The 13,467-nt window shown below is 47.0% G+C and overlaps 1 protein-coding gene across 4 annotated transcripts in view; it reads left to right on the top strand.

Annotated features, from left to right (window-relative positions):
- Positions 1 to 13,467, top strand: part of ITSN1 (intersectin 1) — a 108,692-nt gene that overhangs the window by 74,318 nt on the left and 20,907 nt on the right. For 3 of the 4 annotated variants that reach the window (XM_074533568.1, XM_074533557.1, XM_074533563.1), the window contains 5 exons: positions 814 to 980; positions 5,611 to 5,656; positions 7,627 to 7,748; positions 9,017 to 9,131; positions 11,333 to 11,524. In XM_074533568.1, the coding sequence (XP_074389669.1) occupies positions 814 to 980; positions 5,611 to 5,656; positions 7,627 to 7,748; positions 9,017 to 9,131; positions 11,333 to 11,524 (642 nt within the window). Of the gene's footprint in view, positions 1 to 813; positions 981 to 5,610; positions 5,657 to 7,626; positions 7,749 to 9,016; positions 9,132 to 11,332; positions 11,525 to 11,761; positions 12,278 to 13,467 lie in introns of those variants that run through there. The other variant, XM_074533570.1, reaches the window with a different exon arrangement.

Here is a 13,467-nt window from a genome sequence, read left to right as displayed (position 1 = left end):
GATACTAAAATAACCAATAGAAATATTGGAAAAAGTACAAATCACAAAAGATATGAAAATATATTTTGTAGTTTATACTTTTTCCAATATTTATCTTATTTTTTGCCATTATTTTGGTGACATTTTCTGATGTAGAATGGGTTTTCACCTTGTTCTGGTTTTCCTGGTGTTTGAGGAGGGGGAATTGGGCAGGCAGAGACTTGTCTCAGGTGTTGTGTTTGTAATAAAAAGGAGCACAGCTTTACTTTAAACACTTCCAAAAAGTGTGGTTTTGGGAGACAATAAAGCAGGGATTTAGCACCTTCTGTTGAGAGGGCTGCAGAAAAACTCATGTGCAGAAGGTGATTTATAAGGTGTGTGCACTTTGCATCCCAAACTCTGAAAATCCCACTCATCAGCACAAGCCAGAAACCACTGGGAAATGTTTAATATCTAAATGAATGATTTATGTGCATTTAAATTATTAAAATGTACATAAAATATGAACATAAATATATATATATATATATATATGTCCATAAAATTAAAATAGCAGATATATTAAATATATATTAAATAGATATATTAAAATTATATACAAACCCCCTGAGGCAGTCTTTTAATAGATCCTGTTCAGTTCTGATAAATACAATTTTATTCATTAAATATTGATGTTTCTATGAGCAATAAATAAAAATTTGCCTTCTGCCTAGCCCTGCCATTACTGAGGTTTGGCAGGGGATCCCTGGGGGTGTCTCAGCAGTTTCCATTTTATATTTATTTCTTGACTGATGCTGTATATTTATTTGTTGATGGTGCATTTCCCTTTTGCAGAGTACATTGCCATGTACACCTACGAGAGCTCGGAGCAGGGGGACCTCACTTTCCAACAAGGTGACCTGATCCTGGTGACAAAGAAAGATGGTGACTGGTGGACGGGCACGCTGGGTGATAAATCAGGAGTTTTCCCATCTAATTATGTGAGACTCAAAGATTCTGAGGTAGAGAAATGTTTTCTTTGGGGTTGTAGTGCTAGCTGCAGGGCAGGGCGTGGTAGGGGAAATAGAAATGCTTTGCAGATTTAATGTCTGAAAAAAATTACAGATACAACTGAACAAGCAATATATACAACATATATACAAATATATATGTAATATACAATATATATTAACATATATACAAACAACATATACAACATATATTAACCTATATACAAACATATATATTCAATATTTACAATACCTATATCTGCATATATACAACATATATTAACATATATACAAACAATATATACAATATATATTAACATATATGTACACTATATATACACAATATATATAACAACATATATACAAACAATATATGTAACATATATAAAATATATACAAACATATATGAAATATATAACAATATATACAAACTATATGTAACATATATAAGCATTTATGCAAATATATATACAATATATATACAGCTTATATTGATATATGCAAACAATATATACACCTATACTAAACATTTACAATAACAACTATATTTGTTGCATTTTACAACTTAATTTTATAAATAACTTGGGGGCTCATCCATGACAATAATGCCTACATCACTTGTGCACTTGGCAGATTTTTTAGACACTGGTCAGAACAGCCATGATTGTTTTATTGCCCTGGTAAGTTTTTAATGCCTGAGCTGTATCTTACTGCCATTATTAAAAAAAAAAAAAAAAAACCAAACAAAATCTGCACAGTAATATTTCAGTCTATTACATTTTTCCCTATTTCTTGCAGTCAAGAACAAATTTTGCACCAAAATTTTGCTAACTACTGTATTTATTTGTCAGGTTTTGACTGAATAATAGAGGTTCTGTTTCATCTCTTTTTATCTTGAAATAATTCCAAAGTATATATCCTTGTTGGGGTTTTTTGAGGTTTTTTTGTTTTGCTTTCTTTTTAGGCATTCCAAAGAGAGATGTTCTCTCATTTATATGGCTTGAGAGGATAATTTATCTCCCAGTAGGAATTAGTTTAGATTCAGAGCTGGGTACACGACTGATCTCTTGATGAGAAGGATTCTGGTTTATATCTCTGGGACAATGGGGGGTTAAAGATAAATGAATAAAAATCAGTGGATTTGGGGGATTTGTGAGGTAAAAACTGAAAGACTGCAGCACAGATCTGGGCAGAGTCACTCCTTAAAGCCATTCCTGCTGCTGGAAAAGCCAGAGCATAAAAACTGCAGTGAAATCCAGCTGTAGGAAACCTTTCAAGAGGAAATTTCTGCAGTGTCAGGAAATTCCAACAACATCCTCTGGGCCAGGATTAAAACCCTTGTGGTTAGTGATGTTTGGTATTGCAGTCTAGAGGTGGGATTGGGGCAGAGCTCAGGTGTTCAGTTCCCCTTGGGTCAGAGAGCTCAGTTTGGGGTTTCTGGATTAAAACCCTTTGGTACTGCAGTCCTTGGAGAGTTGGGATTAGGGCAGTGCTGATAAATCCCAGTGCAGAACTCAGGTGTTCAATTCTGAGTCCCTTCTGTCAGAGAGCTCAGTTTTGGGTTTCTGGATTAAAACCCTCAGGTGTTCAGTTCCTTTTTGCTCAGAGAGCTCAGTTTTGGATTTCTGGATTAAAACCCTCAGGTGTTCAGTTCCTTTTTGCTCAGAGAGCTCAGTTTTGGATTTCTGGATTAAAACCCTCAGGTGTTCAGTTCCCCTTTGCTCACAGAGCTCAGTTTGGTGTTTCTGGATTAAAACCCTCAGGTGTTCAGTTCCCCTTTGTTCCCCTTTGCTCACAGAGCTCAGTTTGGGGTTTCTGTCACCCCAGCCTGCCTGGGCTGCAGCAGCTCAGAGCACTTCACCCAAAGCTGCTCCAAGTGCCCTTTGTGTTTGGTAAAACCCCACCTTCAGCTCAGATCTGGGTGAGAGAGGGAGGAGGAGGCCCAGGGCTGGTGGAGCCCTGCTCTGGGATGTTTTTCCATGCCAGGGTTCCTGCAGGACACAGCTTTGCCTCCAAGTGGGGAACTGGGTTTTGCTCCCCAGCCTGCTCCTGAGCCAGTTTTTGCAGGGGGTTTCAGAGTCCTGGCTCTCAGAAACCTCACTCTCTCACACTCAGATGTGCTGCTGTGCTTGGACAGCTGCCTGGGCTGCAAAATGTTCTGAAAAGAGGAATCATTTCATGAGTTCTGCACTATTGACAGCACCAAAGAAAAGCAGGGCTGATCTTTCAGCAGCAAGGGCAGAGTTTCTAGAAATTACTCAAAATCTCAATGGTTTCTACAGCTGAAGAATTTTTTAAATTTGTTCTTCTGTGCCCATTCACCTCAGGGTGGTAAAACAAACCATTCCCTGTTCCTTTATTAAAATGTGGGAATGTCTTTGCTCTTCAGAGGAACAATGGCCCATTCTGAGGCTGCTCCTTAGGGGAGGGATGGACACAGGGTTTATTCTGGGCACTGCTGAGAATTCCCTCTGTGGGGATGGCTTGGAAACACAACAATTTCAAGACATCTGATTATAAAACTTTGCACAAGGCTTCAGAAAATAATCCCTGAATGGATCAAGCTGGGCTTTGAAGGGTCCTGTGTAGGGCACAATTGGCAAATCCTTGCTGGGGATTATTGAACTGACAGAGCAGGTTCTGCTCTGCTGGCTCAGGAGACTCCATCACTTGTCCCAGGTGCCCTCAGGGAGTGTCCCAGGTGTGCAGGGACAGGCTCTGTCCTCACTGCTCTGCTGTCTCTCAGCTGAAGGGACAGGAAAAGCTTCTCCCTCTGCTGAGTGGGCCAGAAATGGGCACCATCCTAAATGTGTCATTTATGAATTGTGTTACTGCTTTAAGTGCTGTAGGAGTTTTCCGTGTGTTCCTTCTGCTTTGCACTGAGGATTCAGAGAATTCCCAAAGTCAGTTCAGACTCAGTGTGGTCAGGGTGGTTCTGAGGTTTCTATTTGAAAATCACCTCTCTGTTCCCCAGAAAAGGCAATGTCCCAGCCTTTGGTGTGTCCATGTGCCTCAGTCCAGCAGCATGGGGGCCGACCAAGGCATGGCTGGGAGGAGAGGCTGCTCTGGAGGAACAGGCACTTGTTCTGGAGAGGCTGCTCTGGAGGAACAGCCCTTGTTCTGGAGAGGTTTCTCTAGAGGTCCAGTGCTTGTTCTGGAGAGGTTTCTCTGAAGGCCCAGCCCTTGTTCTGGAGAGGTTTCTCTGGAGGCCCAGCCCTTGTTCTGGAGAGGTTTCTCTGGAGGCCCAGCCCTTGTTCTCTGCTGAGGGGGGCAGAGGGTGTTCCTCTGGCAGAAACCCTTCCCAGGGCAGGAGGAGTTGCTGGGATCCCCCTGGTCCATCCCCTGTGTGGGGCTGCCAGGGCCATGTCCCCCCATCCCCAGGTCCCTCAGCAGCCCCAGCCCCACTGGGGGGTGTTGAGCTGTCCCTGGCCCTGTGCCTGCTCTGGGGACAGGGCTGAGCCTGGCGGTGGGGGGACAGCACAGTTCCTGCCCCGATCCCCTGGGGCTCTCCTGGCCCTGCTCACAGGGCAGGGAGGGGGCTGGGGACCATCCAGGGAGGGAGGGAGGAGAGGAGGATCTGCTGCATTGTAACTGCAATGGTGTGTGACAGGAAGGGAGCTCTGAGACACCCGGGCAAGCTGAGGATCCATTTTATGGGCGCCTCACAGCAGCACAGGGGGTGAGGGGCTCTTTTCTCTCAGCCCTGAGCTGTTGTTCAGTTACTCCTCAGTTCAATTCCTGCCAGAATCCCCAGGTTTTCAAACCTCAGTTGGCAGGGAGAATGTGGAGGAGGAAACTGTTCTTTCCAGACAGGAATGAGGATTCTGTGGAGGCCTTCAAGGGGTTTAATGTTGGCTCCAAATTTGTGAGGAGGATCCTGAGGGAGAAGTTGAGGGAGGTGGAAGTGTTGAAGGCCAGAGGACCTTTATGGCTCCCCAGCATTCCTGGCCACAGTCCCACAGTCCAGTTTAGATTGAAGTTTCTGCAGGACAGAAACTGTTCAGTGGCCTGGCAGGAAACTGCAGGAATTATTTAGGGCCAGGAGCTGGACTGGTGTCAGGCTCTGCTGGATTTTTGTGGCTCTTCAAAGGCTTTGCTTCCCAATCCCTTGGGTGCAGATTTCATCCCTCACCTCACCCTGCCTGGCTGCAGGGAGCTGCTCAGGAATATTTGCAACCCAGCAATTTGGAGGGATGGAAACTTGTGTTGTTTCAGCTCAGCTCCACAGAATTCCCATTCTGTAGATTCATGGATCTGCAATCACAAATGGGATCTGCTTTGGGATTACAAATGGAGTCTACTCTGGAATTCCAAATGGGATCTCCTTTGGGATTGCACATGGGATCTCCCTTGGAATTCCAAATGGGATCTCTTTGGGATTGCACATGGGATATACTTTGGTATTTGCAGCCCACAAAAGGGACTAAAAGTCTGCACTTCTGCATTAACAAACCATCCATTTCACGCTTGGTATTTATTCCCAGATGTTTATTGCCATCTAAAATATTAAGGTTTCTGTAAGAACAGAATTTCCTGTGAGTTTTTGATTCACGTGCTTGTTGGGTGAAGCTTTGTAAATCATTTCCATGTACTGGAGGAAGAACCCTGAGTGCTAAACTTGCCTCTTGTTCTCCATTTCAAGGCTCCAGGAGCAGCTGGGAAAACAGGAAGCTTAGGGAAGAAACCTGGTGAGTCAAAAATTGTGGCAGCACCTTCTCTCTGTTCTTAAGTGTTCAATTCAATGGCAACAAAACCTTTTCCATGAAAATAGTGTTTGCTCTTGATCATCTTGGAGTGGTTTGCACTGATGAAAACCATTATCAAATAACTGGAATAAATGCAGTTAATGAATAATGTAAATGTAATAAAAGAATTCATCCTCTAATCATTCTAGTGTGTCAATCACTAAATAACATCTAGCTAGAGAATGAAACTCTGCTTGCTCAGAGGCGGATGTGAGCTTCCTGCTGGATTGCTCAGAGAGCAGAGGGAGCCATTCCCCTGTCCCCAGCCCCTCTGCAGGTTCCTTGGCTGTGGAAGCAGCAGACAGGAGCGGGAATTTCTCATTAGATACAGCAGGTGTGGCAGGGGAGTGGGAGGTTTAAACAGAGAAAAGCCAGGAGCAGAATCAGTGCTGGGTGAGGGCAAACCAGGGAGGAGCTGGGCTGGGATCTGCTGGGAAGGGCAGGGCTGGGTGGGATGTTGGCAATGAGGAATTGTTCCCTGGCAGGGTGGGCAGGCCCTGGCACAGGGTGCCCAGAGCAGCTGGGGCTGCCCCTGCATCCCTGGCAGTGCCCAAGGCCAGGCTGGGCACTGGGGACAGTGGGAGCTGTCCCTGCCATGGCAGGGGTGGCACTGGGTGGGATTTGGGGTCCCTCCAACCCAAACCATTCCATGGCTCCATTCCATGGCTCCATGGCTGTGTGTGCTGACCCCAGACCCAGTTTAAAGCCCCTTTGTCACTCCAGGCTTCCATCCCTGCCTGGCTCCCCTGGCCCTGCCCTGCTGGGGGAGGTTCTGCTGTTCTGTGTTCTCTGCAGCCCTTGGATTGCTCCTCATCCTCCTCATGCTGCTCCTTTGTCTCTCAAATTCCTCTCTGATCATTTTTCATGTTCCTACTGATCCTTTCCTTCTAAATCTCACATCCATCATTGATCATTTCCCTGCTGGGCTCCACCTCCCTTGGTATCTGCCCTGCCCCAAAGCCTCCCTTGCTGCCAGCCCTGCAGGGTTTGTGGGTTCCTGGGGATGAATCCCTGAGGGCTGGGGCTGCCCTGGGTCCCTCAGGAGGCTCCAGCAGCCCCAGCCCCACCCTGGAGTGGTAAATGTGTCCCCCTGGGCCTGCACATGGCCTGGGGACAGGGCTGGGGACAGAACTCTGCGGCTGCACTGGGGTCCAGAGCTGGGTTCCCTGTGGGACCTGAACTGTTCCCCAAGCCCTGGGGGCAGAGGGAGCCCCAGCACAGCCTGGGGGAGTTTCTGGAGCTGGCAGCTCCCACTCCTGGGCTGGCAGGGAGCAGAGATTTCCAGGGAAATCCTCTTTGCTGCTTGGGAAAAATATTCCTTTTGGGGCCAGGTGGTGGGAAACTGTCTGCCAGCCTTGGTTTGTCATTGGTGTGTCTCCTCTCCTTAGGGAGCCAAATGCAAAGATGGATTTACTGGAAAACACTGCATTTTGAGAGCTGTAATATTATTATTATTATTATTATTATTATTATTATTATTATTAATAATAATAATAATAATAATAATAATAATAATAATAATAATAATAATAATAATAATAATAATAATAATAATAATAATAATAATATGCTGTATTATTATCATCATCACCAACATCATCATTATTATCATTATCATCATTATTAGCATTATTATCAATATCATTAGCATTATTAGCATTATTATTATTCTCTATTTCAAACATTATTGATCTCCCACCACAGAGCTGCTGCACCTCTGGTTTATTACTTCTTTATTCTCTGAACCTCTCATTGATTTTCCAGTTCCCACATGTATTCATGGAAATACATCAATCCATAACAGTTTTGTGGAAAGGAATAACACAGGCTTGTAGCAGCAGAATTAATGTTGGATAAAATGTTGCTTGGATTTTTTTCAAATTAACCTTTTCTTTCCTCCTCTGCTTCAACAGAAATTGCCCAAGTTATTGCCTCTTACACAGCCACAGGCCCAGAACAGCTGACTCTTGCTCCTGGCCAGCTGATCCTAATCAGAAAGAAGAATCCAGGTGGTTGGTGGGAAGGAGAGCTCCAAGTTAGTTCCTTTTTTTTTTCCTAGTAAAATCACATTTTTTTTTTAAATGGTTTTTAGTAGTGGAGAAATCCTTTCCCAGCGTTCCATTGGGGTTTTCTCTCACTAACCTTGGTGCTGTTGGTAACTTTTACCTCTAAAGAGTCTCCATGAAATGTATTTTAAAACAGAAAAGAAACTTCTCTGGGCAGGAGCTGCCACAGTTGGCACTGAGCAGCTGCTGGGAGGCTCTGAAACAATTCAGCCTTGGTTGTGTAAATGCTCAGATGTAATTTAGATGCTTTAATGCCTTACATGTGGTTTTACAATTGGGTTTTATTTTCTTAGCAATCCCTGACTGTTGTTTTTATTCTCCTGCTCCGCACTTGGGGTCAGAGTGAAGGGAAAATAAGGCAAATGTTTTTAGCATTAAGCATTTAAGCTTTAATGCAGTGTTCAAAAATATCTTAAAATATCTAAATAGACCTTAGATCAAGTGTTTTCTTTTTCAGTAAAGGTTTAGACAGGGAAGAAAGTAGTTCAAGAATAGTGAATCCTTTAGATGACTTTTTTCCACCAAAGTTAACAATCTGATTTTCAGAGGCAGAATTCTCCTTGCCCAAAATGCCAACCTTATTCTAACACAAAGAGAATAAACAGTTAAAATCATTTTTGAGGTAGAGTTGGAAGCTGGGATTCAAAGTTCTGGAAGAACCTTTCTTACTGCAAGGAATTTTTATGGATTTGGTTTGCAATGGACATTTGGGGTTTGGGGGGATAACAGGATGAGGTTTCCTGCTTTGGTGGCACAAGGCACCATTGGAAAGCTTGGATCTGTTTCTGTAAAAAAAAAAGAGGAAATTTGGATTCTGAATCTCTGTTTCAGCTGTCACAACCTGGGGATCTATTTTAATGTAACAGGTGTAATAATGAACAGGCGTTTAATTAGAAATACTAACAAGATTCTATGTTAAAAATTAGAAATACTGACAAGATTCGATGTTAACGTTATAACATTCAGCCAGTGGCACAGAACAGCTGAGTTTTCCCTGCCCAACCTTTCCCTGCTGGGCTGGGCAGTTCTGAGCCCCTGGAGCTGCCCAGGCCCTGCTGAGCAATTTTGGGCAATTTTGGGCAGTTCTGAGCAGTTCTGGGCAGTTCTGGGCAGTTCCTGAGCAGTTCTGAGCAGTTTTGGGCAGTTCCTGAGCAGTTACTGAGCAGTTCTGAGCAGTTCTGGGCAGTTGTGGCCAGCTGTGCCCTGCCCATCCCCTTGACCCGCTCTGTCTCCGCAGGCCCGTGGCAAGAAGCGCCAGATCGGTTGGTTCCCGGCCAACTACGTCAAACTGCTGAGCCCTGGCACCAGCAAGAGCACCCCCACGGAGCTGCCCAGGCCTGCAGCACCCTCAGGTGAGCCCTGGCACCCCTGGCACCCCTGCCCTGCCCGCTGTGCCCATGCTGGGCCTTCACCTGGGAGTGTGCCATGCTCCAGAGCCTCTGGGGCGTTCCTGCATCCCCCAAACCATCCCTGAGTGTGGGAATTCTGAGCTCTGGGGCGTTCCTGCATCCCCCAAACCATCCCTGAGTGTGGGAATTCTGAGCTCTGGGGCATTCCTGCATCCCCCAAACCATCCCTGAGTGTGGGACAGGAGCTCTGGGGCGTTCCTGCATCCCCCAAACCATCCCTGAGTGTGGGACAGGAGCTCTGGGGTGTTCCTGCATCCCCCATCCCGTCCCATCCCTGCCCTGACTGTGGGACAGGAGCTCTGGATGTGTGTCCATCCCCAAACCACCCCATCCCTGGGTTGTGGGACAGGAGCTCTGGGTTCTGGGATGTGTCTCCATCCCTAGCCAATCCCTATCCATGGAACAGGAGCTCTGGATGTGTGTCCATCCCCAAACCACCCCATCCCTGACTGTGGGACAGGAGCTCTGGGATGTTCCTCCATCTCAGCCCTGCCCCTCTGGTGGCTGTAACAGAGATCCAGCAAATGCCTCCCTAAAGCCTCTTGGAATTCAGGCTGAGAACGGCAACTCAGCGTTGAGACACAACTTTTACAAGGAAATAGGATGAGATTTTTTTTAATGTATTTTTGAAATTATTTCAGGTTTGATAATCTGTGGCTTTCCCCACATGCTAAATTTTACAGAATAAAATTTTTGCACTTTTTGCAGAACATCAAAATCTTAATCAAACTGTAATTATTAAAAAAAAAAAAAAGGAAAAGCTGTTTGGCAAATTGAAGTAAGTTGCTGGCTTGCTACAAGGATGAAAATGAAAGCAAATTTTAGGATTAATCCTCTGGAGAGAAGCTGCCAGCAAGGCTCATTAAGGGGAGTCTGATGTGTGGTGGGAAAAGCAGAAGCCCTGTGGCCTGGCAGAGAGAAAACAGCAGAGAAATAGAGGGGATTGTTGATTTAACTGAACAGTCCTGCTGCTCCAGAGAGCTCAGGGAGCTGCTTTGTCAGGAGGGAGCAGGACCAGCTGGATTCTGGGGCTGGATGAGTTCCACTGCAGGAAATAGAAAATCCCTGCTGGAAGCAGTCCTGGGTGCCAGCAGAGCAGCCTGGATGGCCTGGGATGCTTTTGTCCAGTTCTGTTCATTTTCTCTTGTATTTCCCAAGATTTTTGTGTCCTGAAAACCTCACAGGGACAACAAAGGCATCACCTTTGGCTTTTTTTGCATTCTGCAGCTTCCAATAGTGGAAGTTCTAATGTGTCCCAGACTGGACTGTCCCTGTCCACTGACCAGTCCTGGTGGGGGTTCCAGGCCAGGCTGGAGCTCCCTGAGGCAGTGGGAGCTGTCCCTGCCATGGCAGGGGTGGCACTGGATGGGCCTTGAGGTCCCTTCCAACCCAAGCCCTGCTGGGATTCCATGAAACTTTGGGATTTTTAAACCCCTGGAGTTTGAGCTGAGCCCCAGGATGGGCTCTGGTCACTGCAGGGTCCTGGATGGACACTGAGCACGTCCAGAGGGGCCAGCGAGGCTGGAGAGGGAACACAAACCCTGTGAGGAAGCCCTGAGGGAGCTGGGGGTGCTCGGCCTGCAGAAAAGGAGACTCAGGGCTGCCCCCATCGCTCTGCACAGCTCCTGAAAGGGGCCTGTGCTCACCTGGGGCTGGGCTCTGTCTGCAGCAGCACTGACACACCCAGAGCACACAGCCTCGAGCTGCACCAAGGGAAATACAGGCTGGAGAGCAGGGAAAAGGTTTTTCCAGCCAGGGTGAGAAAGTTCTGGAATGGCTGCCCGGGGAGGGGGTGGAGTCCCCATCCCTGGGTGTGTTTAACAGAGCCTGGATGTGGCACTGGGGGCCAGGGTTTGGTTGGGGCTGGGCTGGACTCGATGGCCTTGAAGGTCTCTCCCAACCTGGTCATTCTGGGATTCTGTGAGCTGTCCCGAGCCATGGGCAGTGTCCAGAGGTGACCCCTGCGTGTGGGCAGGGCCAGGCTGGAGAGCAGGAAGGCTCTTGCCCAGAGGGTGCTGGCACTGCCCAGGGAATGGGCACGGCCCCGGGGATGCCCAGCTGGATGTGGGGCCCTGGCAGGGCAGGGTGGCTCAGGGGTGCCCGGGGGGTGGCTGCAGCCCCGGTGATGCTGTGCCCTGTCCCAGTGTGCCAGGTGATCGGCATGTATGACTACAGCGCGCAGAACGACGACGAGCTGGCCTTCAGCAAGGGCCAGATCATCACCGTGCTCAGCAGGGAGGACCCCGACTGGTGGAAGGGGGAGGTCAACGGCCACGTGGGGCTCTTCCCGTCCAACTACGTGAAGCTGACCACGGACACGGACCCCAGCCAGCAGTGTGAGTGTCCCCGTGGCCCCGGTGCCCCCACATGCAGCATTGCCGGGCCCCAACCCGGGGCTCTTTGAAGACCTTTCTGTCCCCGCTGTGTTTGGTTGGTTTTGTTCCCATCCCCCCCAGCACGTCCCCCCTCCCCATCATTTTTGCTCCATGCCTTGCCACGCCTGCCTCATTTCCCCAGCTTGAATTTGCTCATTGTTTTGTTTTGCTTATGTGTTGTTTTCCTCCTTTTTCTAGGAATCATATGTTGTCCATCCCCCACTCAGGCTTGAAAGTCCTCAAAGAGACCCACTATCCCATAGCAGTGCCCAGAGGGATGATGGGAGATGCAGCCTTGATCATGTGCCTTCCAGCATGATCATCTACTGCCTTCTGAGTCAAGAACACACTGCACAGCAGTTTTACCTCATTTGACATTTAGTTGCATGGAATCGCAATGGTTGAGTTAATTACCGACAAAATTAAACTGATTCAAAACAAACAAAACAAAACAAAAACACACACACGCAAAAAAAAAAATAAAAATCAGAGGATAGTGGGTCCTTTTGTGGCTTTCAGAGTTACCAAACTAATTTTTCCACCTTTGCACAGGTGCTTTTGGTAGTTTTAAAAATTATTTTTTAAAGATATATTCTAGCCTTTTAAAGGAAAACTATAAATTTAATTTCTTCATTGCAATTTTTGTTTGTGCAAAAAGACCCACTATCAAGGAATGCTGCATGTGCTATTAAAATTGTTCCAAATGTCCATGAATTGGAGACTTTATGTATCTTTCTTTTTTATTGTTCACTTGTCCAGTGTTGTCAATGTGTCTTTTTTTTAATTATTATTTTAATTTTCTTTTTTTTTTTTTTTAATTACAAAAGAACAGAAGGAGTTAAAATCAGTTTAAGGAAGTTTAAATGTGCCCAGTTCCAGGTATTTTGTTGTAGTTACTGTACTGTTTGTACCAGGTGTTGTTGTTGAGTGTGTAACCCATTGTGGGGAGGGGAGGTGCCCTCCCCGTGCCAGAGGCAAACCTGGAGGGATGTTTTACCCAGCTCTGTTCATTTGATTTTGCACATTATTTGTAGCTGCAAACAGTGAGCAAACAGCCTGGTGTGTGTGTCCCTGGGTTTGTCTATTCCTGGGGCAGGAATGGGTGCAGTGTTCCCTCCTGGGGCTGCCACAGTTCCCAGCTCCCCTGGAGCAGCACCTGAACGAGTCATTGTCCTGACAAGAACGAATGTATAGACCTGAACCCTGCAATCCATTGCCAATGTTTACATTTTCTAACGCAGACTGTGGAACTGACACAGACGTGGGAGCTGGGGCTGTGCCTGGCTCCTGCTGCAGGTGCTGGCAGTGCCCTCTCCAAGGCCTCCCAGAGCACAACAGAGCCCTGCTACTCCTGACTTACCACGGGCTTACTCCTGGTGTCTGTGTCCCCCTGTCCCAGCCCAGCTCCCCGCTCCCCACCCGTCCTGCAAAGGTGCACAGGACAAGTGAAGCTCCTTACTCAGTTGCACTTCAGTATTTCATCACTATGAATGTAAATTATATAAATATATAAAAACCTGCAGCTTTAACAACTGTAATCCAGCCTTTCCAATTAGTTCCATGTATAGAGAATTAAATCCTTCGTACAAAAGAGGCCGACAGTGTTTGTTGTTGTCTCGTTGCTGGGTCACACCCGAGGGCTTTGGCAGCAGCACTGGAGCCCTTTGTCCCTCAGGGACACCTGGAGCCCTCCAGGGAGACCTGGAGCCCTCAGGGACACCTGGAGCCCTCCAGGGACACAGGGACACCTGGAACCTCCAGGGACACAGGGACACCTGGAGCCCTCAGGGACACAGGGACACCTGGAGCCCTCAGGGACACCTGGAGCCCTCCAGGGACACAGGGACACCTGGAACCTCCAGGAACACAGGGACACCTGGAGCCCTCAGGGACACAGGGACACC

The sequence above is a fragment of the Zonotrichia albicollis genome, chromosome 2, assembly GCF_047830755.1.
Source record: "Zonotrichia albicollis isolate bZonAlb1 chromosome 2, bZonAlb1.hap1, whole genome shotgun sequence".
Classification (NCBI taxonomy): domain Eukaryota; kingdom Metazoa; phylum Chordata; class Aves; order Passeriformes; family Passerellidae; genus Zonotrichia; species Zonotrichia albicollis.
This window is presented reverse-complemented; position numbering and strand designations above follow the sequence as displayed.